At 43.0% G+C, this 27,811-nt stretch overlaps 1 protein-coding gene across 1 annotated transcript in view; it reads left to right on the top strand.

Annotated features, from left to right (window-relative positions):
* LOC142201133 (uncharacterized) overlaps window positions 1–27,811 on the top strand; it is a 279,771-nt gene that overhangs the window by 121,840 nt on the left and 130,120 nt on the right. Inside the window, exons 15-18 of the mRNA XM_075271958.1 lie at window positions 489–656; window positions 6,932–7,099; window positions 14,042–14,209; window positions 17,914–18,024. Coding sequence (XP_075128059.1) covers window positions 489–656; window positions 6,932–7,099; window positions 14,042–14,209; window positions 17,914–18,024 — 615 coding nt within the window. The remainder of the gene's footprint in view (window positions 1–488; window positions 657–6,931; window positions 7,100–14,041; window positions 14,210–17,913; window positions 18,025–27,811) is intronic.

Raw genomic sequence — 27,811 nt, 5'->3', positions numbered from 1 at the left:
AAGTGAGAATACGTTCAAAAACAAGAGAATTTCCATTAGCAAATTGCAAAATAAATGAAGAAACTAAATCACATTAATATTTGGTGTGACCACCCTTTGGCGGAAGTCTTAGAAATAATGATATGGCCCCCTTAGGGTAAGTTCACATCAGGTTTTTTGGACCGGAACCTGAGGTGGAGGCCGCCTCAGGTTCCGGTCCAAATGCCGGGTAGCCACGCCTGAAAGCCAGCGCACTGCATCGGCATCCAGCTTCACACTCCGCTCTGGATAAGACCCAATGAATGGCCCTAGTCCGGAAGAGGGAGTGTCTTCAGGCCGAATCACGAGGCTCCCAGAAAAAAATCCTGAGCGGCTCCCATTGATTTCAATAGGAGCTGTCTTTTTGGTCAGGATTTTGAGGCGGACACTGCCTCAAAATCCTGACCAAAAAACTCTGTGTGAACTTACCCTTAGAGTCCTGCCTAAATCCATTCATTGTTTTCTTGTAGGTTGAAAATTATGAGAAACTAGTGAAAGGTTTACGTGAAGAGCTGAACCAGGGCCAGCTTCATCACCAAGATGGCCAAAATCTGATAGACAAGCTGAAGAAGCAAACATCAGACTTAGAATGTGAAGTTGAGCATTTGAGATCCAGGAAGAAGAGCGACTCTCAGACGGTAAGAAGTTACTATATATTCTGCTGTTTTTGTTTGTTTTTAGCATGCTTCAACATCTTAAGACTATCAACAGCTTTGTCAACTTTATACTTCTTTACTCCCATTGCACATATGTTTCAATAAACTTCACTTGTCATATTTGTTGCATTAAAACATTTCTTACAGCTTGTCTTCTGTGGCTTGCATGTGTGGCTATACACTGTAAGCTGCTCTGTCCTGTTCTCAGCAAAATCTATCAGACAGGTGGGACCTTCTCCCTCCCCCTTTTATAGACAAACTTTGGCTAGGGATTCGGCTTTATACACCTTAGCATGCCATCATTGTGCAGAAACCCAGACCGTTCTTCTAAACGCAACAACAAAGGGACTCCCTCTGATATTAGTGGGGGGTAAATCCGAAGTGAGATAATATTATTTCACTGAAAGACTAGTAAAGGCTAAGCACAAACCTCCAGCAGATGCTGGCGAGCGTTTTCCAAATCACATTATTTCCGCTGCGGATTATTTCTGCAATGTGTGGATGGGATTAGCCAGAATCCCATCCACTTTGCAGGGATTGTAAAATGCTACGTTGTGGAAACGCAGCTTTTTTATGTTGCAGATTTTGCTCCAGTTTTTTTAACCAAAGCCAAGAATGGCTACAAAAGGAATGAGGAATATATAGGAAAATCTTATATTTCTACTTTCTGTTCAATCTACTCCTGGTTTGGGTCATAAAAACGCAGCAAAATTTGCAACATAAAAGCTGCATTTCTGCAATGTGGCGCCTAAGGATAAAGCCACACGTTGCAGAAAAACTGTATTGTTTTGTTTTTTTGTTGCATCTTTTGGAATGTTTTTTTGAGTCAGGTGTGGATTGAACAGAAAGGACAAGTATAAGAGCTTCCTTTTCTTAACCCTTTCCTTTTGAGGTCCTATCTTGGATGAAAAAACTGCAGCAAAATCTGCAACAAAAGAAGAACTTTTACGCAACGTGGAGCCTCAACGTAAAGCAATATTGGCTCCTGCTGATACGGTTTCCAATAGCAGAATATACTGGGGCTTAAAATTGAGTTTATGCCTTGATCTAGCATAAAATGTGCAAAAAGTTGGTGCATTTTGACGCATCCAGTTCAAAATAACGTTTTTCCAACTTGTACTATAAGTGGGTACAGCTTTTAGGGAATGTGATATTGGTTTCATGTGATAATACACCAAATAATGGCTCATCAGTTGGTATAAACCTACATGTGACAGTCTATAGATGGGGCAGATCTCTCACCCAGCATCAGCCCCTGTGATGGATCCTCATGTCTACGTTTACACTGTCTACCTCTTAGTCAGGGTGGGCCAGTGAGTGAATGTTCTTAAAGCATCGTCTAATGGAAACGTTCAACACTACATGATGTGCTGAGTTGCTTTATGGCGGTATAAATCCATGGCTGTCATGTGTTTGTTGTTCAGTACAGTATGTACAATGAGAGCAGACGGCACACGGTACACGCTAGCTTCAGCACATGTCACTGCCTCTACAGTAGTGGATGGAAGGCAGAAAGTCATGAGAGACTTTTTCATCTGATTGACTTCTGATCTCGCAGCCATGTTTTTTGTGCTTATGTGTCTGACCGCGGCGTTTATGGACAAGCTGTGTATGATAAAACCCTGTGTAATGACTGATCAGCAATGCAGAAGCGAAGATAAGAAACGCATGACAGGTATTTCTTTCTCATGATATTATTTTCTTTAGTATTTATCTGCATATAGGCAGCTCCTTAGGGACACAGTAATTGTATTTTAATTCTTTTTGGCATACTGTGCGTACATTACAACACACTTAGGTATTTATAGTGAAAGCAGCATAATTCTTTCACTCAAAGCTTAACTATTATACTACAGAGAATATAATTATGACTTTGGAAATAACAATCTTTGATACGTGCCGTATTCTATAGACTGGAAGTTCTTTTTCCATTAAACATTTAGTACACTTGCATAATGATATATACATTGGAGAAAATGCCGGAACGTGTCACTATTAGGCCGGGACGCATGGTGATTGATCGCTGCCCTGCACGTGCCAGCGGCTAACCTGCTGCGATCGACAGTGGGATTTAAACAAATGCCACGTGGGGCAGCTAAAAGCACAAAGGTTCCCTCTGCGGACTTTCTGCTTCCGCTCTACCTATAGGGAAACCGGCGGCGTTTCCTTAGGTATAATTAACATGCTGCGATTTCCAAAACCGCAACAGACTTTCAGCCTCTATTATACCTATATGGAAAATACCAGTGTTTCCGCTGGTGTAAATGACATACTGCTGTTTACAAAAATGCAAGTGTCTTTGATATCACACTATTTCCGCTGTGGATATTTTTCTGCATGCCATCCACTTTTCAGGTAATGTAAAGTGCTTTTGTGACCTGAGTCCCCGGCCTTAAAGGGATCCTATCTTTTAAACACATTTTTTTCTCCCTAACATGTTGGAATAGCCTTATGAAAGGCTATTTGTCTCCTACCTTTCCTTGTCCTCTCCCCACCGCTGTCGCCTGCAATCCCGGTTTTTCTCGGTATGTAAATGAGCTCTCTATCAGCACTGGGGGCGGGCCCCAGCACTCAAACAGCACTGGGGGCATCCCCAATGCTGCCAGATTACTCTCCAGCGCCGCCTCCATCATTTTCTGCAACGAGATCTTCACCACGTCTTCTTCCGGTGCTGTCTTCTAACTTCTAGGCCTCAGGCCTAGGGCAAAGCCGACTGCGCATGCCTGCGGCCACAAGAAAAATGGCTGCCTCCACAGTATTGTAAGCGGCCATTTTCTCGTGGCCGGCGGGCATGTGCAGTCGGCTTGCCCGAGACCAAGAAGATAGAAGACACCACCGGAAGAAGACGCGGTGAAGACCTCGTTGCAGAAGAAGATGGAGGCGGCACTGGAGAGTTCTGTGGCAGCATTGGGGACGCCCCCAGTGCTGTTTGAGTGCTGGAGCCCGCCCCTAGTGCTGAGAGAGAACTCATTTACATACCGAGGAAAACCGGGATTGCAGGTAAACGGCGGCACGGATAAGACAAGGAAAGGTAGGAAACGAATAGCCTTTCTTAAGGCTATTCCGACATGTTAGGGAGAAAAAAAAAAGCGTTTAAAAGATAGGATCCCTTTAATGGAGAAGTGCCTGTACTTGTGTGTGGCTTTCCCACAAGCAGCACACCCATTTCTCCATTGAAGCCAGTGCAAACAAAGCACCTCTGATAGGGGAGTATCTCAGTCGTGAGATCTGAAGAACCATCTGTATTATTACATCACATTTTCACTTTGCCTGCAGTATCTTAAACATTCAGCTATATACAGAACCAGAGGCATAGCCTAAAGCTCCAGGGTCCCAATGCACAATGTGTAATGGGGCCCCCACTTACCACGTACTATGTATAATACTGATGCCTTGTTATGTTGTAGAGAAGCCTTTGGGCCCCCTCAGGCTCCAGGGCCTGGTATCGATTGCACCCCCTATAGCTACACCCCTGTGCAGAGCTATAAAGCAAGTACTAGATTTTCTGACGTTTACCCACCATCTCTCCAGTGGTCTCCGGTATCCACATGGTACGCAGAGCAGCTGCGTCAGACTATAGAATGTTTGCTTTACTTCTTGGACACTTTTACGTCCTTTCTAAATAAAGTGTAGCGGTAAATTGCACACGGAGAGGGTAAAATCCAGGCCGGTTAATGAACTTTGAGTAATGTGCCTGGGCCAGCAGCGTTTTATAATTGTAAGTGGAATGTCATGGCTTCCTTGGCTGTAAATCAGAAGGTGTGTTTATTGGGCACTTTTTAATCCAGGCTTAATACACAATTATTTTTTAATATTCGTAGCCTTAGAACTGCAGCTGTGAGCTCACCCGTCTAAACAGCTGACTGGCGTAAGCCGTTTTATGTAGCTAATATTGCTGGCCATGTCAGGAGCCGAGAGTTATTTTCCTCAGGTGTGTTTGAGTAAGTCTCCTAATTTCATTACTTTTAAGGGCAGTGTGAAAATAAAACATGTCATCTCCCTAGATATTGCAGCGTTTGGTCACATCGAAACGTGGCGTGATTACTTCCTATAGTCTCACCACTTTGTAATGCCACATCGATGATCAAACACAACTGCGCCTCCATTTGTACGCCAAGTGTTCCACAAGGTATTGCTGGTCTTTATACATACATGGTGAGTCCAACTTAAGGTCCATGGCAATATTTAGTTTTCAACTAGTGTGTCCACCTGGGACAAACTATCTGTGTGTGGGCTGTGTTTCCGGGACTGAATATGGTTATGCGAAATGGAACTTAATCTGAGATGCATTTGCTGAATATATAATGTGCCACAAAGCACATCACCTAAATACTAGTTAGGTGATAAATGATTGCGGGAGGTGGTCCATGTGTTGGAACATCCCCCCTAGTCATAAGAACTGGGGAGTCCTGGGTTCGAATCCCACCAGGAACAACATCTGCAAGGAGTTTGTATGTTCTCCCCATGTTTGCATGGATTTCCTCCCATTCTACAAAGACGTACTGATAGGAAAAAAATGCACATTGTGATCCCCATATGGGGCTCACAAACTACCAAAAAAAGAACCGGGGTCTCCAGTGGCCCGTGTGAACAAAGAAGTATGTACATGCATGAACACTGTTCAATTAACACACAGGACTCAGGGACCCCTCTTTATTATTATCGGTGGGGGTCTCTGCAGTAGTATTCCAAGTGATCAGACAGTAGAAAGGTGATAAATGATGTTTGGGGGCCAATTAAAGATAAAGTGAAGAGAAACCACTGTGTCTTTAAAAAAGTGAGGCTACACGAATACGTACATAAATGGGACTGTGTGAAAACTGCATGGACAGGGGCAACATGGTGGCTCAGTGGTTAGCACTGCACCCTTGCAGCACTGGAGTCCTGGGTTCGAATATTGCCCGCAACATCTGCAAGGAGTTTGTATGTTCTCCTTGTGTTTGCGTGGATTTCCTCCCATTCTACAAAGACATACTTAAAAAAAAAAAAAAATGTACATTGTGATCCCTATATGGGGCTCACAATCTACATTTAAAGAAAAAAAAAAAACTGCATGGACGGCACATGGATGATATCTGTGTATTGTCTGTGCTCTCTACTGACATGAGCATGTGTATGGCGCCATAGATAATAATGGGTCAGTGTGTTAGCTATTTAGAAACACACATAGTACACAAAGCACACAGTCATGTCCATGGATAATAAAGGAGCCCTATATTACACTTAAAACTTGTCACTGACATCCTGAAATGCTAACTATTGATTGATTTCACTTAGGGCAGTGCAGTTAATCGAAGAATAATCAAAACCAAGCGTCATCTCGGATAACCAACATGATTTTTGTGCACGTTGGTTATTTCGGTTTCAATCAGACCAAACCCATCAGAACTGGAACTGCTATTATTAGGCTCTTTGGAATCTTCAAAACCTGTTACTCGCCTCGCCTGGGTTCCGGCCCATCTTTCTGGTTCACTTCAGGCCTCGTGACTGACTTCAATATGCCGTATGACCCAACTGACTGTTGAGGCCCAAACACAGGCCTCAGAGGTCCGTGACGTCAGTCAGGAGGCCCCAATAGAACAGGGAGGCCAATCAACGCTGGTTCTTCTCCTACCTTTAGAAGTCTTCTCTGTGCAGCTTCCCTGCGGCGTCTTCCGGCTCTTCATTCACTCTGCCAGGCATCGGGCCTGGGCAGAGCCGACTGCGCATGTCAGCTTGTAGTGTGGGCATGCGCAGTCGGCTCTGCCCAGGCCTGATGCCTGGCAGAGTGAATGAAGAGCCGGAAGACGCCGCGGGGATGCTGCACGGAGAAGACTTCTTGGCGGATCCAGCCCGACCCTCACTCGTGTACTTGGTAAGTATAATTTGACCGAACGTTGCCTACCCCTGAAACGAGCATTTTCCCGCCATAGACTATAATAGGGTTCGATATTCAATTCGAGTAGTCGAATACTGAGGGGCTACTTGAAACAAATATCGAACCTCGGACATTTTACTGTTCGCTCATCTCTATTTATTAATTTAATCAAGGTAAAATGCCTAATTAGTCATCTAATTTTATTAGACTTCATGTAAAAAAGAGCATGAGGGTACAATTTATAACACTGACTTTCCTGCATCTCCTTAGAGCTCTGTCAAAGGTTTATGGAGATCTCCAACCAGTATCAGAAATGATTCTTTGGCAGCTGTGATCTATGATCCTGAATAGATAGCTGTACCTCTATGTCTTCACTCAAGTCTTCCATCATATATTTTAGATTAAAGAGCAAGAAAATCGACTGATAAAATTGGAAGAAGAAATTCACCAGTTACAGGAGAAAAGTATTTCTTCTCAAAGTGATCTGCTAGAAGCCCAAGCACAGATGAAAATCCTCCTCTTGAATCTTTCTACATCAGAGAAACAGATTAAACATTATACTACACAGGTATTGTGTTATCAGTTGTCAAGTAATGTATGGTGTGAGCATAGATATGCTGCCAGTATGGGTATATAGATGGTGTACAGTACGGTCTTCTCCTCAAAACCTCCATTCTCATGGATCTATTGTTATCTGGCATGTAAGACGTAACAATAGGGCTACATTCCAAGGAAAAGAGAGTCAGTAGATCTTTTTTTTTTTTTGTAATAAGCAATAGCACAATAGACTACACCGTTCCTTACAAATTGTACACAAGAAAAAAGTATATACAGTAGGTCATAGGTTTAATTAAAGATGCATTATAGTGATTTTTTCCCCATTCATTATGTACCTAATCTCACTATATATACAGTGGGGCAAAAAAGTATTTAGTCAGTCACCAATAGTGCAAGTTCCACCACTTAAAAAGATGAGAGGCGTCTGTAATTTACATCATAGGTAGACCTCAACTATGAGAGACAAAATGAGAAAACAAATCCAGAAAATCACATTGTCTGATTTTGTAAGAATTGATTTGCAAATTATGGTGGAAAATAAGTATTTGGTCACCTACAAACAATAAAGATTTCTGGCTCTCACAGACCTGTAACTTCTTCTTTACGAGTCTCCTCTTTCCTCTACTCATTACCTGTAGTAATGGCACCTGTTTAAACTTGTTATCAGTATAAAAAGACACCTGTGCACACCCTCAAACAGTCAGACTCCAAACTCCACTATGGTGAAGACCAAAGAGCTGTCAAAGGACACCAGAAACAAAATTGTAGCCCTGCACCAGGCTGGGAAGACTGAATCTGCAATAGGCGACCAGCTTGGATTGAAGAAATCAACTGTGGGAGCAATAATTAGAAAATGGAAGACATACAAGACCACTGATAATCTCCCTCGATCTGGGGCTCCACGCAAAATTTCACCCCGTGGGGTCAAAATGATCACAAGAACGGTGAGCAAAAATCCCAGAACAACGGGGGGGGACCTAGTGAATGAACTGCAGAGAGCTGGGACCAATGTAACAAAGCCTACCATCAGTAACACACTACGCCGCCAGGGACTCAGATCCTGCAGTGCCAGACGTGTCCTACTGCTTAAGCCAGTACATGTCCGGGCCCATCTGAAGTTTGCTAGAAAGCATTTGGATGATCCAGAAGAGTATTGGGAGAATTTCCTATGGTCTGATGAAACCAAACTGGAACTGTTTGGTAGAAACACAACTTTTCGTGTTTGGAGGAAAAAGAATACTGAGTTGCATCCATCAAACACCATACCTACTGTAAAGCATGGGGGTGGAAACATCATGCTTTGGGGCTGTTTCTCTGCAAAGGGGCCAGGACGACTGATCCGGGTACATGAAAGAATGAATGGGGCCATGTATCGTGAGATTTTGAGTGCAAACCTCCTTCCATCAGCAAGGGCATTGAAGATGAAACGTGGCTGGGTCTTTCAACATGACAATGATCCAAAGCACACCGCCAGGGCAACGAAGGAGTGGCTTTGTAAGAAGCATTTCAAGGTCCTGGAGTGGCCTAGCTAGTCTTCAGATCTCAAACCTATAGCAAACCTTTGGAGGGAGTTGAAAGTCCGTGTTGTCAAGTGACAGCCCCAAAACATCACTGCTCTAGAGGAGATCTGCATGGAGGAATGGGCCAACATACCAACAACAGTGTGTGCCAACCTTGTGAAGACTTACAGAAAACGTTTGACCTCTGTCATTGCCAACAAAGGATATATAACAAAGTATTGAGATGAAATTTTGTTACTGACCAAATACTTATTTTCCACCATAATTTGCAAATAAATTCTTACAAAATCAGACAATGTGATTTTCTGGATTTGTTTTCTCATTTTGTCTCTCATAGTTGAGGTCTACCTATGATGTAAATTGCAGACGCCTCTCATCTTTTTAAGTGGTGGAACTTGCACTATTGGTGACTGACTAAATACATTTTTGCCCCACTGTATATATCTCCCTATATTATAAAAATGAATTTCTGTCTGTCTGTCTGTGCTCTAATGCGAACCAAACGACTGGACCGATCTTCACCAAATTTGGTACAGAGATACTTCAGATACCCGGGAAGGTTTAAGACGAGACTCCAACTCGCTCGGACGTACCGTTGCTGAGATACAGCATTTCAAACACAGTGCCCCCCCCCCCCCCCTTAGCCAATACAAACCTGCAAGACTTTCACTCATATTCCAACTGCAATACACACGGTCACTCCACATGCACAATACAACACTGATATCCAAACTGAGATACACGCATCAGAGGATTAGATACACAGATCAGCACACAGTATCACACACCAGAGGATTAGATACACGGGTCTGCACACAGTCCCACAAACCAGAGAATTAAATACACGCTTCTGCACACAGTTCCACACACTGAAGGATTTGATACGTACATCTACACACGGTTCCACATACCGAAGGATTAGATACAGGCGTCTACACACAGTTCCACACTCCAGAGGATTAGATACGCGCGTCTGCACACATTTGTACACGCCATAGGATTAGATACACGCGTCTTCACACAGTACCACATGCAGTAGGATTAGATACGTGCGTCTACACACAGTTCCACACGCGGAAGGATTAGATACGCGCCTCTTCACACAATACCACACAGGGGAAGATTAGATACGTGTGTGCACACAGTACCACACTTTGGAGGATTAGATACATGCCTCTGCACACAGTACCACAAGCCAGAGAATTAGATATGCGTCTCAGCACACAGTACCACATGGGGGAGGATTAGATACGCGCGTCTACACACAGTACCACATGCGATAGGATTATATATGCGCGTCTGCACACAGTACCACATGCTGGGGGATTGGATACATGCGTCTACACACAGTTCCACACACTGTAGGATTAGATACGCACCTCTTCACACAATACCACACAGGGGAGGATTAGATACACGTGTCTTCACACAGTTGTACACGCCATAGGATTAGATACACGCGTCTTCACACAGTACCACATGCAGTAGGATTAGATACGCGCGTCTACACACAGTTCCACACGCCGAAGGATTAGATACGCGCCTCTTCACACAATACCACACAGGGGAGGATTAGATACACGTGTCTTCACACAGTTGTACACGCCATAGGATTAGATACACGAGTCTGCACACAGTACCACATGCCGTAGGATTAGATACGCGCGTCTACACACAGTTCCACACTCCAGAGGATTAGATACGCGCGTCTGCACACAGTTGTACACGCCATAGGATTAGATACACACGTCTGCACAGAGTACCATATGCCGTAGGATTAGATACACACGTCTACACACAGTTCCACACTCCAGAGGATTAGATACGCGCGTCTGCACACAGTTGTACACGCCATAGAATTAGATACACGCGTCTGCACACAGTACCACATGCAGTAGGATTAGATACGTGCCTCTTCACACAGTACCACACGGGGGAGGATTAGATACGTGTGTGCACACAGTATCACACTTTGGAGGATTAGATACATGCCTCTGCACACAGTACCACAAGCCAGAGAATTAGATACGCGTCTCAGCACACAGTATCACACGGGGGAGGATTAGATACGCGCGTCTGCACACAGTACCACACGGGGGAGGATTAGATACGCGCGTCTACACACAGTACCACATGCCGGGGGATTGGACACGCGCGTCTACACACAGTTCCACACGCCGTAGGATTAGATACACGCCTCTTCACACAATACCACACAGGGGAGGATTAGATACGTGCATCTGAACACAGTACCACACCGGGGAGGATTAGATACAGGCCTCTGCATACAGTACCACATGCCAGAGAATTAGATACGCGTCTCAGCACACAGTTCCACATGGGGGAGGATTAGATATGCGCATCTGCACACAGTACCACACGCCAGAGTCATTAGATATGCGCGTCTGCACACAGTTTCACTTACTGGAGGATTAGATACGCGCCTCTTCACACAATATCACATGGGGAGGATTAGATATGTGCATCTGCACAAAGTACCACACCAACAAGGATTAGACACGTGCATCTAAACACAGTACTACACGGGGAAGGATTAGATACAGCTTTACTCCAGGTATCCATAACAACTGATCACAGGTTTTTCACTGACATCCAAAATGAGATACACATAATCACATTACGCTTATGGACATACACACAAACCACATACAAAATACACCAGTGCAAAATTGGACAATTCTTATGGGGTCAGTACACAAACATAAATTGTAATATACCCGTGCGAAGTCGGGTCTTCCCTCTAGTGTGTATATATATATATATATATATATATATATATATATATATATATATATATATATATATATATATATATTAGCCAGTACTACCTTCTTTAGTTATTCTTTTTTATATGACTCCTTCTCTTTAGTAAGGGCAAGTAGCTTTCACAGTGACCTAATAAAATCTACAAGAGTTGATGTGCCCAGGTCCCTGACTTCGTGTATGGTGGACTGTACCACATAGACTCTCAGAAACTTCTGTCACGTACTACTGATGAACAGACAGTTCCTGTCACACAGTTATAATGAAGGCACTCACAGCTCTGAATCCCTGGCTATGCACTTACACACTCTTAGATCATTTAGAATATAGAGAGAAGGATCATTTCACTGGCCCATAGCAGATAGTTATAGCACAGTGGTTAGCTGTCCATGTCATTCTGTGCTCTCATCAAGGGATTGATATCAGAACAAAGAAAAATATGAAAGAGGGGCCACACGGTGGCTCAGTGGTTAGCACTGCAGCCTTGCAGCGCTGGAGTCCTGGTGTTCAAATCCCACCAAGGGCAAAAAACCATCTGCAATGAGTTTGTATGTTCTCCCCGTGTTTGCATGGATTTCCATCCCATATTTCAAAAAGACATACTGATAGGGGAAAAAAATGTACATTGTGAGCTCAATGTGGGGCTCACAATCTACATTAGAAAAAAAATATATATATGAAAGACAATATGGTGTCTGAGGAGAAGCTGGATTGTAGGGATTAAAGTACACTATATATGAAAGAAGCCTAGAGAGTCAGGTGATGGGTACAGGGATAGAAAAAAATGTTTGTTTTTTTTTGCTGGAGTGCTTCTATCAAAATGTGAGCCTATGGGTGATGGGTTCCCTTACCATGGAAGACATTGTAGCCTTCCTTTGGAGATATATGTTGTGAGCTTCTCCTAATGTTTATCTCCATTGTATTGTAGGCTTTTAAGGGGTTATGCAGGGAAGTATCAATCTATTCCCTGCACTGGATACATTTAGTTACTGATATACATGCAGGTCCCCCATCACCCCACTCTTATTTTGTGTAGCACAGCAGAACTCTCTGTGTTCAGCCTCTTCTACAACGTCATCAACTCTGCTCTACCCCTGCTGCTTGGAAATTGGGGTCGGTCATGTCAACAATAATCAACGCAAAAGATGCATAGAAACCCCATTGTGCTTTGCAAATCTAATGATGGGAGAAACCACATAGATATTAGTAAGTAACCTTATACAGTGCAGGGAATTCATTGATAAGCTTTTTATTTCTCTCCTTATCCCCTTGAAGACATACAACATTATATTCTGTTAGTAGGGCTGCCAAAGAGTATTTCTGAGGTGCTTGAATCCTCCTGGATTCCTATGATATCCCTTTGCAGTAACAATTTGATGAAATTAGAATTACATTGTATTCTCGTGTGAGTAAATGCTATCTTTTAGCGGAGATGTATATGTTAATACAGTCACCACTAAGAATGAGGCTTCCCATTCGCAGATCTCCTTTCTAATACCTTTTATTCTTCATAATCATTCCTCATTGTTCTGTGTTTGGATTATTCCAGTAGACCAATATTTTGCAGTCAGAGGTCTTCTTGCTCACCCTGGCAGGTCACTCAATGTAATGCACAATCAAATGCTGTCCTTTCCTGCTGCGCGTCCTCCGCCATTGTTCTAGCCATTTCAAGGTTTTCATGTTCCCTTCCTCTTGGCATTTCCATTCTTGCAAATGAGAAGCAATATGCAGACAAATATCAGGGGTCAGTGCGGACCCATCCGAGGGCAGTAATATAGATAAAACATAAAAAACTAAACAGCTAAAGCTAACTGAAGGCAAAATGTTTTTGCTTTGATAGCGAGAGCGTATAGTTTTTATTCCAAATCCAAGAAATTTAACATTTCTAAACGAAACCTATGGGGAACAATGATATATTCAGGTGACAGAATAATCCTTCATATTGTAGCAGATTGTGTTTTGGACGCAATTTTATTCTAATTCAGTGTGAAATATCTCGGTGGAAATTATTATGTATACAAGGCAGAGAAGGAATATGAACACAGTTTTCCTAAAAGTAATCTGTGTCCCAGCTTTATTAAATCCCCCCTTGTCGTAGGCGCATTGAGCAGTAGGTAAAATTGGTATTGCAATCTGAATTGTTCACATAAGTAATTTAACAGAGTATCGGAGCTTGTACAGTAATAAGGCTTGTTTTAATCCTCTGGTTGTGGCTCCTGACACCATGGAACTGCACATTGCTTCTGTTTGCCCCTGTGGGGAGGTTAGATGACTGGAGGATTACAAAACCCGTGCCTTTTATTATTTGTACAGGCTCTATTCTCTGATAAAAGGAACGAAGAAAAATTGCATTCACACATTTGGCGAGGAACTCCTTACAACTGTATCTTCACACGCAGGTCAGGCATTGGCTGCTACTTTATGTGTGCCCCCGTCATCAGAATAGGAAAACTTAAGAGAATTGTTTAAAGATCTCGATCACAGTTAAAAAGCTGCTCTGGGCTGTAAAAATGGCTCAAAGTAGCGAGCGGTTGCTTTTTGCTTTCTACCGCAATCACATGGTGATCTTTAAATAATCTCCTAAATGCTATAAAAAAAAAAGGTTTCTTAAAAGGTCTTCATCAAACCGCACATTTTTTATGTTCAAGGCTGAATTTTATGAGGAAACGATAGCGAAGCTGCAAGAAGATTTGGAACAGTCAAAGAGACACTGCCGAAAATGTACAAAAAGTCTGGAGTCTGCTGAGCAGAACATTTGTGATTTGAAACTGGAAATAACTTTATTACAAGCAAATCACAAACAGACCGTCGAACAGGTAACACGGCCGTCTTCATCTATTCTTCTGACGTGGTTTTGATCTTACCATGGCGGTCATAATTTTTGTACAATGGGTTTCATTTTTGTCTTGCGTTTGGATAGGGGAACAATAAAGGTTACATACCGTGAGAATGTCCTTCAGTTTATTACAAGACTTATAACATATAAGCATGGGGAGAATTGTTCTCCTACACCTGCGTTCTCCAAGTCGTTCTTTTCACCTGGCAACACTTGGCTGTTCTATCTCAATGTTGACCACATCTATCTTAGTCGTGAGGCCGCATAGACAGGAATCAGGTAGTAATGGCCGCTTCTCATGGAGACAAAAGGCATTGAGGTGCAAATTGATTTTGACAGTGACCTCATGCAATTCTGTCTATAGATTTGTCAATATAATAATAATAATACATTTTATTTATATAGCGCCAGCATATTCCGCAGCGCTGTACAATTAGTAGGGTTCAAATACAGACAGAAAGATACATTATAAGAAAAGTCATTTCACACAATGGGACTGAGAGCCCTGCTCGCAAGAGCTTACAATCTATGAGGTAGAGGGGGTGACACAAGAGGTAGCAGGGGCGGCATTGCCTACAGTGGTCAGACAATTTTGTAATAGAGGTGACTGTCATTACACAAACATACCAGTAAAACTTTGAGCCATCACCAGTCGTGTCCTTTAATATGTGGATGGTGCTTGGACATATAGAGTTAGCCTCAAATGGCATCATATCGTGGGGTAATGTGGCAGCTGGAACAGAGGAGGGTTAAATTTTGGGGATTCTAATTATGGTACGGACAGGTTTACATTAAGAATTGTGATAGGCCTGTCTGAAAAGATGTGTCTTTAGTTTGTGCTGAAGATGTAGAAATTGAGAGTTAATCTGATTGTCCAGGGTAGAGCATTCCAGAGAAGTGGTGCAACTCGGAAGAAGTCTTGTATACGAGCGTGGGAGGTTCTGATAATAGAGGATGTAAGTGTTAGGTCATTGAGTGAATGAAGAACATGGGTTGGGCAGTAGACAGAGATGAGGGAGGAAATGTAGGGAGTTGCGGCATTATGTAGGGAGGTGCGTCAATATTTTCTTTTCTAGGTATCTATCTACAGTGCCTACAAGTAATATTCAACCCCCTGCAGATTTAGCAGGTTTGATAAGATGCAAATAAGTTAGAGCCTTCAAACTTCAAACAAGAGCAGGATTTATTAGCAGATGCATAAATCTTACAAACCAAAAAGTTATGTTGCTCAGTTAAATTTTAATACATTTTAAACATAAAAGTATGGGTCAATTATTATTCAACCCCTCGGTTTAATATTTTGTGGAATAACCCTTGTTTGCAATTACAGCTAATAATCGTCTTTTATAAGACCTGATCAGGCCGGCACAGGTCTCTGGAGTTATCTTGGCCCACTCCTCCATGCAGATCTTCTCCAAGTTATCTAGGTTCTTTGGGTGTCTCATGTGGACTTTAATCTTGAGCTCCTTCCACAAGTTTTCAATTGGGTTAAGGTCAGGAGACTGACTAGGCCACTGCAACACCTTGATTTTTTCCCTCTTGAACCAGGCCTTGGTTTTCTTGGCTGTGTGCTTTGGGTCGTTGTCTTGTTGGAAGATGAAATGACGACTCATCTTAAGATCCTTGATGGAGGAGCGGAGGTTCTTGGCCAAAATCTCCAGGTAGGCCGTGCTATCCATCTTCCCATGGATGCGGACCAGATGGCCAGGCCCCTTGGCTGAGAAGCAGCCCCACAGCATGATGCTGTCACCACCATGCTTGACTGTAGGGATGGTATTCTTGGGGTCGTATGCAGTGCCATCCAGTCTCCAAACGTCATGTGTGTGGTTGGCACCAAAGATCTCGATCTTGGTCTCATCAGACCAGAGAACCTTGAACCAGTCTGTCTCAGAGTCCTCCAAGTGATCATGAGCAAACTGTAGGCGAGCCTTGACATGACGCTTTGAAAGTAAAGGTACCTTACGGGCTCGTCTGGAACGGAGACCATTGCAGTGGAGTACGTTACTTATGGTATTGACTGAAACCAATGTCCCCACTGCCCTGAGATCTTCCCGGAGCTCCTTCCTTGTTGTCCTTGGGTTAGCCTTGACTCTTCGGACAAGCCTGGCCTCGGCACAGGAGGAAACTTTCAAAGGCTGTCCAGGCCGTGGAAGGCTAACAGTAGTTCCATAAGCCTTCCACTTCCGGATGATGCTCCCAACAGTGGAGACAGGTAGGCCCAACTCCTTGGAAAGGGTTTTATACCCCTTGCCAGCCTTGTGACCCTCCACCATCTTGTCTCTGATGGCCTTGGAATGCTCCTTTGTCTTTCCCATGTTGATCATGTATGAGTGCTGTTCACAAGTTTGGGGAGGGTCTTAAATAGTCAGAAAAGGCTGGAAAAAGAGATAATTAATCCAAACATGTGAAGCTCATTGTTCTTTGTGCCTGAACTACTTCTTAATACTTTAGGGGAACCAAACAGAATTCTGGTGGTTTGAGGGGTTGAATAATAAATGACCCTCTGAATAAACTTTTCACAATTTTTAAAAAAATTAAACAAAGAAATAACATTCTTTTTTGCTGCAGTGCATTTCACACTTCCAGGCTGATCTACAGTCCAAATGTCACAATGCCAAGTTAATTCCGAATGTGTAAACCTGCTAAATCTGCAGGGGGTTGAATACTACTTGTAGGCACTGTATCCTATCTATCTATCTATCTATCTATCTATCTATCTATCTATCTATCTATCTAATTTATCTATGTGATCTCCAACCACCATCTGCATGGTGGCACACTGAGGCTTCTGAGGCTCCAGTTGGTGGATCTATGAAGACTTCATATGCCACCATTTATTGGAGATATTCTGTAGATCTGCTCATGAAGGGGTTGACTTTTGAAGACGGTACCATGCCCTATTACAGTTGTATGATGTCATAGAGTGGGTTTACCACTCAGGATTTATTCTGTGAACCAAAATGAAGAGCCGCTCTATATAAATATCTGCTATCCTGCGGGACTCAAGCTAACTGATTGTCTATTCCTCTGAATAGCACATTTTCATGAATCACCAGTGTTGGAGCTGTGTGTGTTTTAATGGGCTTTACCACCAATAATAAGATTTGGGCCATCATTTGGTCCTGTTTAACATTGTTTAAGGGTATCATAATATCGAATAATAGGTAGATAGCACCATTCCAACTTATGTTTGTTTCACATTACCATCACTTTACCATTGTTTTGGTCTGTCAGGGGACCTGACCAATGAAGATGCGGAATGCCGAAACATGCTACATATGGAGCTTGGCAGACCCCACTGACTAATAAGGGGTCCATTGTTTTTAAACTGAAACCTGCAGAGGAAAAGTTCTCCGTGCAGGACTTTTTCTTTCGCCGATTTTCGGTGGACACTGCGACGGAGACTGGCATAGATGTGAACGTTGCATTAGGCCAACCTAAACAAAGTAAATATACCCTGGTGCACATCTCTTCAGTGCTCCATCAGTTTGCTGCCATATAGCTATGTTTCTGCTCCTATTAAAGACCTCTTTGTGTCAATATTAGTGGTTTTAGACCTGGCAGACCTTTAAGTAACCAATGCAGATGTGAACAGAGCCTTACACGGCAGTATTGGAGTGGATATATCAAATCAATGGACATAACTACAAAAAATGTAGTAATGGAGCTTTATCTTGTTTCTAGCTGAATGTGAAGACTAAAGAGACCTCACTTCTCAGCGCTGAACTCAACAAGCTGAAAGAAGAATCCAAAGCTGAATTGCTGAAGCTTCATCATAGAAGTCCTAGAGCGGAGGTAATGCCGCCTTAGCCAAATGTTTACAATCATTGTATCAAAGGTACCAAAATGAAAAACACTTTCTCAGTTTTTTCTTGGGAGACAAGTGGACGGTCCCGGCTGGTCCGGAGCTCCTCCATCTGTTATACAATTAGGAGCTACAAAGGTTGCAGGAGAGATTGGGAGCTTGCATGAATATTCCTCTTGACTGAAACTATTAAGATTAAATTTCTCTCCCGTGGCTTCAAAGATTTATTGTTCCCTTCTAAAGTTACCATTTGCAGTCTTGAAGGGGTTAAGTAACACAAGATGTTGAAGGGGGCAAGCGTGTTTCATCATTACATTTTGAGCCGATACTGGAACCATAATGACCCGTAATTAGAACTTTTTTTTTTTTTTTTTTTTTAAAGTCAGGACACTTTGCTTTTAACTACTGACCTCCTGTGATTGTAGGCCATGCCGTGTTTTCAGACCTCAGAGAATCGTAATATTATAATGGGACACAGAGCAACACTTTTAATTGTGAAAAATGAAAACAGACACAAAGTCATTTCTTAAATTGTACCTTCTGTGTGTACTTGTCAGAAGTAACCAAACACTTGCTAGTATTTAGAGAGCCAAGGTCCAGGATTCTGTCCCGAGTTACTTAATATGGAAAGTCAGTTCTGATTCTGCCTGACCACTGATGTCTAAATCAGTCTTTGCTTTTCTGATTTCCATTATGGAAACTAGAAAGTATAGGTGTCTTCAAGATATTTGCAGAACGTCCAGTTGTTTTGCAGGTTATTGCATTGAGTTGCCATTGTGGTAAAAAAAAAAAAAGGGTCATATCACTGAGAGAGAGGTTATCAGATGTTAGGTGCAAGAATGGTTCACTGCAGAAGAACCAAGTGGTATATAGTGGGGATAACCCAGATGGGGAATAGGGCCAGGCGATTTGCTCAGAAATTCTGTTGGTGCTATGTTGGTGATAGGGAGAATTATTTATACTGCACCTATCTCTGTTGGTTGCATGTCCCGAGGTATCCCAGTGTTCATCCCCTGACAGCTAGATTTCAAGTGTCCTAGGGGAGTTCTCTACATATGCAATGTGTCTGAGACTTACCAGCCCTCTCTTCTAGTCTGAGTGATGGCTGTAGAGGTCCCCTCTTTGGAGGCTACAACTGTTAAGCAATAGCTTGTTGAACCCCAGTGGCTGCTGCTGAGACCAGGAAGGAAGAGAATGACAGAGATAGTGAGTTCTAAACTTGACCCAGTCCCTGCCTACTTGCCTCAACTACCCTAGGCAGTAGAGGGCAACTGGGCAACAGTCGCTCTCTGGATAAGTGTTACACAGAACAGGACAAAACAACACAGAAGAAGAGTCAGCAAGCTGAGGTCAAACCAGAAAGACAAACAGTACCAAATCGCAATCCAAAAGAGTAGTAACAAGACAAACCCAAGGTCAGTAGTTAGTAAATAGAAGCGCTTAGCAAGGACAGAGTCACAATAGTCAGCAAACATGTGTGAGCTGATGACCTGTAGACAGTTTCTCGGGCAGAAGACGGAAACCTGAAAGCGGAGACCGGGCACAGGTGTGAACCCGTCCTAACAGTGACAACACAAAATGACCAGAGTCCAGGCCAATATACAGGATAATAAAAAAGGCCTTTTTTTCCCTCCTCAGAAATAGCGCCCCCTTGTCCATGGGCTGTGTTTGGCATTGCATTCATTTTACCATCCTCCAGACATAGACTATTTTTCTTAGTCATGGACAACCTTTTTAAGTTTTTTCTTGATTTTCGATTTCACCATTGTGTCATTTCTGGGACATTGCCAATCTTTTCACGAGGAAGGAATTCCCAGAATAACGTCATAAACTGAAGTCACCGAATGTCTATAAATGTATTTCTCCTTCAACCATATCATGTTTTATTGTAAGCTAATTTCGACTGATAGTATGAGTATTCTACCGCCGCTGTCTGTACAGTCCGTACGTTCCGTCCTTCAGTATGCTATCCATGTCCATTGTATTCATCCTATAGTGATTTTCTTTTTCTTTGTGGCCCTGTTTTCTTCCCCATTCTTGTAACACTTTAACAGAAGCTTCATGTCACTCAATCCCAATACTCTTCACACTTGCCTACTGTCCCCTTAAGGTATGGTAGCAATTTTCTTCATTCAATTCATGCTATGTTTTGTTGGTACAGTATATTATAGGGACAGGCAGATGGAACAGACAGAAGCAGATTGACTGACATTATAACAGAATTACAGTATAGTCCTTGAAATTGCAGCCTGTACCATGGTGATTCGGGTTTGATGAAAACATGATGGAAAGAGAGAGAGGCCATCACATGTCAACTAATTAAACACGGCTATGGAGTCCTCCGAGTTAGCCGGTTCTGCTATTACTAATCACGTATTAGTTTACTAGACGTCACTACTGCAGCTGCATTGTACCTTATAGCTCTCAGTTAAAGGGTAAGTTCATATGAGACAGTTCCGCATCTAAATCAGCTCCAAATTCTGTCTGAAATCTAACTCCTATTCTGATTTTTTTCTGCATCCTTCTTTGGCTATGTTCATACAGGGAAATTTGGAGCTGATTTTGAGGCAGGTTCAACATCCCTCACCGAATAGCTGTGATACACAGCACATAGAACAGTAAGCAGACAGCGCTGTTATTTGCAGTGTCACGTGAATGGGACTTAAGGCCTGGTTCACATCTGGGTTCGGTATTCCGTTCCGGGAGTGGGGACTCCCCAAACGGAATACCGAACGCATTGACAAGCGGTGAGCTTATGAAAGCACACAAACCCCATAGACTACAATGGGGTCCGTGTGATTTCCATGCGGTGTCCGTGTCAGTGTTCATGAACTACTTTTCGCTCTGCATGTTCTTTGCGGACACCGCGTGGTAAACACACAAGACCCCATTATAGTCTGTGTGCTTTCTTTCTAAGTGCATTCGGTATTCCATTCAGGGGGTCCCCAAACGGAATACCGAACGCATTGACAAGCGGTGAGCTTATGAAAGCACACACACCCCATAGACTACAATGGGGTCCGTGTGATTTCCGTGCGGTGTCCGTGTCGGTGTTCATGAACTACTTTTCACTCTGCATGTCCTTTGCGGACACCGCGTGGAAAACACACAAGACCCCATTATAGTCTGTATGCTTTCTTAAGCTCACCGCTTGTCAATGTGTTCGGTATTCCGTTCAGGGGGTCCCCAAATGGAATACTGAACGCAGATGTGAACCAGGCCTAAGCTTCAGCGAGCCACTACACAGAGGATAAAGCTGTCTGCTTCCTGCTCCATTTGCTGTGTGTCAGTCAATCAGCTGCTGACTGGTGGGGGTCCCGGGTGTTAGATACCCACTGATATAATGTTTGTGATCTTTCTTTATGCCTGGTATTTGGAGAAGAATTTGAGGCAGAAGACCGACTCAAATTTCTCTCCAAACTCTTCCATGTGAATCTGCCTTCAAACGAATGGGACACAAATTTTGGAGCAGATTTTTAGAAAACACATTCAAATTAGCTTTAAATTTCTGAAGTAGAACATATAACTCTGTGTGAACATACTCAAAGCGGTATGTCCTTCCCAAAAAGTAATGACATTGGCTGTGCAGGGGAATGTGCATGGCTGGGAGCACTGCTGTGCAGGGAAAACAGTAAGGGGAGCACCATTCTGGCCTATCCTAAAGATGAGCATACCCTTTTAACTAATACTTTAAATATTGATGAAGTTAAATCACTGTTTTGAGGGGTTTGCATCTGACAAAAAATGGCATCCCACCACTGGAGGCAACTAGTGTTAAACCTATGCTACCTATAGTCCCTGTTACTTTTTGCAAATCCAATGTGAATGGCGTACATCCGTCGTGGTTACCATTGTTTTGATAGCAAGACTAGTAAAGCACTTTGCTCTTTTCTTGCCGTCCAATCTGATGGAAACCACAAGGGGGCCTCCCATGCAATTGTGAACATAGCCATAGGGGTTTGTGCGTTGCGACAATGCAGGGGTTACTTTCCATTCCGTGTAAAGCTGCAGACTGCACATTATGTCAGGAATAATTGTGCCAAATGACAAAGTCTACCTATGTGTAGGTGACGCGTTTCAGGATATGTTATCTATCCACGGAGATATATTGTAGAGCTCAAGCCCCTCTCAACTCTCCGAGACTGTGGCTAACAAGTGCTGATGTGTAGATAAATATATGCTGTGAGTAATGATATTTCTTGCATACAGAAAGCACTAGTGCTCGTGTCCTCCATCACATGGATAAACTCCCCCAGAAGGATATTTTCCAGATTGTGAATACTGTTATTTGAAGAAATGTTTTATAGCTGTGTTCTGAGCATCGGAGCGCTTATGGTAGAGACGCCAACATTAAACTACATTATAGTATATTAATCATTTCTTTATTGATTTGTGTGTTTTGCTATGGAGTGAGGTAAACGTTTCCCTTGACAAATCACAGAAAGTGTATTATTTTATCTTAATATCAATGCAAGAAATGCGAAAGAACTCTTGGAATTCATCCCCATCCACGGCTTCTCAATATAGGACAATTATTTATTTAAGGGATTTTCCAGCCAAAGCATCATCTACCCCCCCTACTCTATCCCCAGCCTCGTAACCCGGCCTGGCTGCAGTTCAACTTGCAACATCACGCTCTTCTTCTATTTCTAGTTTTATTTCTCAGCAGCCTTCCCTGACCAGGGACTTGGGAGCCATACGTGGCTCTTGATGGCCGCCATCATGCGGCGGTTTGGCTGGAGACATCTGTAAATACTACATTGCCCTAGAGGGCCCGGTGACTATGGCTGTGGATTTTACACTGGACCTGCCAACTCTCCCTCCTTTAGTAAATAATCTTATTCCCTATCATGTAGCAATTCTTCATCTAACTCTACGTTGTGACGTTCCTCTGATACTCCTCCAAAAAAAATGCAGAAATAAATTGACAACTGAGAATTGAAAGTGAAAAGAAGCCCAAAAATGGTTCCTTCCAGGAGAATACAAGTACTGTACTTACTAAAATAGACATGTCAAGAGAGGTGACGCCATGATCATTATTGATACATATTGCTGCAGTTTCTCAGGTTATGTATCTCTATAGGGAGAAAAAATGCCTCAAAACTAGAAATAGAACACATTGTTTTTTGCCGAAAATAGTATGGACTTCCAAGATTTTTGTCAGTCTGACTTAGGACCATAGCAAAACCTGTGCGTGTGAACCAAGCCATGGATACATGGATCAGGATGTTGTTACCAGTAAACTCAATGGCAAGCCAACCTCAGCACATTATAGTGAATGTTATGCTGAGCACCGTCTTACCTTCATGGCTCTTCCAAATGACTGAGCAGAGACTTGGCCATGTATTTATGATTTGTGCGGCACTCGGTTTTTCATGGACTCATTTACTACTCCAGTAATAGTGCCTCCTTAATGCGTTGTTTATTAGTCCCTCCATAGTACCCTCAGTCACTGTTACTGTGCCATATTCAGCAGTCCTGCGGAGATGAATGGAATACAACAGTCATTGTGTCTGTGGCTCTGTTCATACACAGGACCCCTGTTCTTGAGATTGATGGTGGCCCCAGTGCCCAGACCCTCATTGATCACTTACCATCTGGAACTACATTTTCTGCAGTTTTAAAAAATATACAAAGTCCAATCACATTAATGTGACCACCTGTCAAAATCCAGAATGACCACCTTTGGCAGAGCAGACCGCTGCAAGACGTGCAGGAAGAGAGGGGATGTTGTGATGATGTTCACTGGGATGTTGAGCCATGCCAACTCCAGTGCCATGGCCTGCTGCGCTAGGTTACGTGGTTGAGCATCCATAGTGCAAACAAACTGATCGAGGTGGTCCCACAGATTCTCGATTGGGTCCAAGTCCAGGGAATTTGCTGGCCAAGGGAGTACGGTAAACTCATCCTGGTGCTCCTAGAACCACACACAGACACTGCGAGCTTTATGACACGTCGCATTGTCCTGCTGGTAGATGCCATCATCCTGAGGAAAAACATTTTGCATGTAGGGGTGAACATGGTCTGCAAGGATAGATGCATACTTGTGTTGATCCATCGTGCCTTCCACAATGATGAATGCACCAAGATAGCTGATGACACGTGCCTTCTGCGATTGGTTATTTAACATTGATGTCAAAAGTAGGCGGTAGTCACATTAATATGACTGGATTGTGTACTTTTGGGGGGCTGGCCCATTCCTTTAGGCTAAGGACCCACTGAGGCAGATACACATCGCTGTTTCCCCCAGTGCTTTTTACAGAAAGCCCGCATAGATTTCCTCTGCCGACTTTCTGTTCATTTATACATATAGCGAAACCATCAGCATTTCTGTAGGTAAAATTGACCTGCTGCAATTTACAAAAATGCGACTGTTCGCTGCACATACCATTCTTTACACTTACATACCGTATATACTCGAGTATAAGCCGAGTTCTTCAGCACAGTTTTTGTGCTGAAAAAGCCCCTTCGGCTTATACACGAGTCAAGCAAAAAAAAGAATTTTTTGGGGGGGAGAAGGGGTGTCTATGACCAGCCGCAATAGTAATGTATAGAATCTCCCATAAAATAGTGAAAAAAAAGAAGCTTTAAAAAATATATAATAAAAAAATAAAGTAAATAAAAGTTGTAAATCCCTCCTTTCCCTAGAATACATACAAAAGTAGAAAATGACTGTGAAACACAAACACATTAGGTATCCCTGTGTCTGAAAGTGCCCGGTCTACTGAATATAGGGTGTCTGCAGAGCTCCTGTTCTGTTGGGAAGGGGTAAATAGGAGCACTGCAGATCCCCTATATTCAGCCAGGCTGAATTCCAAGTGGGGGAAGAAAACTCAGTCTTCAAGCTCAGGGAAGGGGCAGACAGACAACCAAAACACCCCCTCCCCTTCCCCAGTACCCAGCAACTACTGCACCCAAAAACTCTGACCATTTTAATTTTTGAAATTTTCCAGAAGCTGCTGCATTTCCCCCCTAGGCTTATACTCGGGTTTTTTGTGGTAAAATTAGGGGCCTCGGCTTATATTCGGGTTGGCTTATACTCGAGTATATACGGTATATTATATTTACTAAAGGTATTTACTAGAAGTACAAAATTCACAATAAACAAATACAGCACGATGCACATAAAACACTTACTGTAGAAATAAATGAAACGCGTTAATGAAAGTTTTATTACCTTATCACAAATGACATTAGAATGTTTGTTATGCGATATAAAGGATCTCTCATTCTGACTGATTCTATTAGGGGTAACATTTATCCCTGCGACAGCCCAGAAGACATAATGAAGTCCTATTTACTGAAACTTATTTTGTATGAAGCTGAACCTAATTTTGGTCTCCATAGACCAGCGTGATAGTCTTATAATGAAGCTATATGGTTATTAGGTCAGGGTCTCCCGGTAAATCCCTGAAGGTTCTACACCACCAATATCTGTCCAAAAACTAGCAAAAAAAAAAAAAAAAGGCACAGGTTGACTGATAAATCGCTGGCTGTACCGGCTGTGGGTTACGGCTGTGATGCAGGGGCTGTGGCCATGTGGAAATGCTGCATCTTGTTCAGGGTAGCAGCGCCATTTTTAACCCATTTAAGCACTTTTTGTTTTTACTGTGTCAAATAGTGAATATGTGGTGATTAGAGATGAGCGAGTAGTACTCGATCGAGTAGGTATTCGATTGAATACTACGGTATTCAAAATACTCGTACTCGATCGAGTACCACTCGCTGTTCGAATGTAAAAGTTCGATGCAGAACCAGTGTTGATTGGCAGAATGCTATACAGTCGGCCAATCAACGCTGGTTCTTCTCCTACCTTTAGAAGTCTTCTCCGTGCAGCTTCCCCGCAGCATCTTCCAGCTCTGAATTCACTCTGCCAGGCATCGGGCCTGGGCAGAGCCGACTTGCGCATGTCCGCTTGTAGTGCGGGCAGAGTGAATGAAGAGCCGGAAGATGCCACGGGGACGCTGCAAGGAGAAGACTTCTCGGAGGATCCAGCCCGACCCTCACTTGTGGACTTGGTAAGTATAATTTGATCGAACGTTGCCTACCCCGGAAACGAGCATTTTCCCCCCATAGACTATAATAGGGTTCAATATTCGATTCGAGTAGTCGAATATTGAGGGGCTACTTGAAATGAATATCGAACCTTGAACATTTTACTGTTCACTCATCTTTAGTGGTGAGGATTAATTGTATACTGCCACAAACTGTATAGACACAAGGTGAATGGTATACAGTTGTATGGGGGATGGATATGAGTGAATGGTGTGTGTCCGTTTTGTATGTCTTCTTATTGTCCTGTTGTCTTCTGTGTCTCCAATATCTGTATGTGCATCTTCCATTTTGGTGAAGCCTGTCCTCTTAATCAGGTCTGATAACTTTTATAAGAAAAAAATTCCATTATCCTCACGCGATCAGATCACATATGTATATTGGTGAGTGCTGAAATAGAACATCACCAGAAAATTACTTATTTTTTTTATGTATAATCAAGTTTATTAAAGATTTTTCGATAACGTAACATACAAACAAACAGAAAAGTCAATGAACAAGGCACACTGGATATATAAAATAGAAGCTGGTAAGGGGGCAGCCCCCAGCCAGTATATAGATATAGCATAAACACATCTCCGAAGCAAAGATGGGAAGGAGATCAGGACCCAAAGAGATTGGCACAGAAGGGGAGGAGGGGAGGCAACCAACAAGAACATGGAGGACAGACAAGGAGACCAGACAATGAAAACGGACATGGAGGACAAGACAGAACAGAGGGCAAGGAGGGAAGACCAAGAGGTGGAAAGAAAAGAGAAGGAAATGAGGGGCATCCGAGCTCCAGCTTAGGAGAAGGAAGAGGAAAAGTCAGAACACTCCTGGAACAGAACCCAGGGCCGCCAGAGGCGCTCAAACCTGGAGGGGTCGGGAGAGTCCTCCGCAACTAGGGCTTCCATCCTCCGAATAAGGAGAAACTCCTGAAGGAATTCGAGCATGTAAGGCGGAGTAGAGCTGCGCCAATGTCTCGGAATGACAGCCCTGGCGGCCGAGAGAAAATGCCTCAGAAGGTCCTTCTTGATCTCTGACAGCTTACAAGGGATGACCGACAGGAGTGCTAACTGAGGTGAGTCGGTGATGGAGCGCCCACACACCCTGGAATACAAGGAGAAGACCGCGTCCCAGAACGGCCGAAGGACATCACATTCCCACCAGATGTGGAGCATAGTGCCCCTCTCGGCACCACAGTGCCAACATCGGTCAGAAACCGCAGAGAAGATCCTATGAAGGAGGATAGGGCACCTATACCAACGGGTTAAGATCTTGAAGCTCCTTTCCTGCACACTGCAGTTACTTATTTTTTTAAAACAAGTTTTTATGTTGAACATTTATTTTCAGAATTTTTATATATAATTTTTTTAAAAATTTCCATATCACTCTTTATATAAACATAAGCCGCTAAGTCTTGTACTAGATTTCTTTGTACCAGTCACCTTATTTAAATCACAACCAGAATTACAATAGAAGATAACGCCTCTCTAGTTAGCACCATTTACCTCTCATTGCTTCCACTACTCACAATAGATGATGTCTCAGCTTATCTGCTCCCCCTCCCTGTACAGAACATGCCTAGAAATCTCTCCTATAGACATCAATGTGTCCGTTCCAGACTATTGCTGCATATGGTCATGGCTGTGCTGTAAAGCATATGACTAAATGCTGTTAACGGATCACAGGATTAGTCGGTGTTATTTCTAGATTAGTTTTTTAGCTATACTATTTATAGGA

This window comes from Leptodactylus fuscus, chromosome 4, assembly GCF_031893055.1.
Source record: "Leptodactylus fuscus isolate aLepFus1 chromosome 4, aLepFus1.hap2, whole genome shotgun sequence".
Lineage (NCBI taxonomy): Eukaryota > Metazoa > Chordata > Amphibia > Anura > Leptodactylidae > Leptodactylus > Leptodactylus fuscus.
The sequence above is the reverse complement of the archived record's forward strand: the minus strand, read 5'-3'. Positions and strand labels throughout refer to the sequence as shown.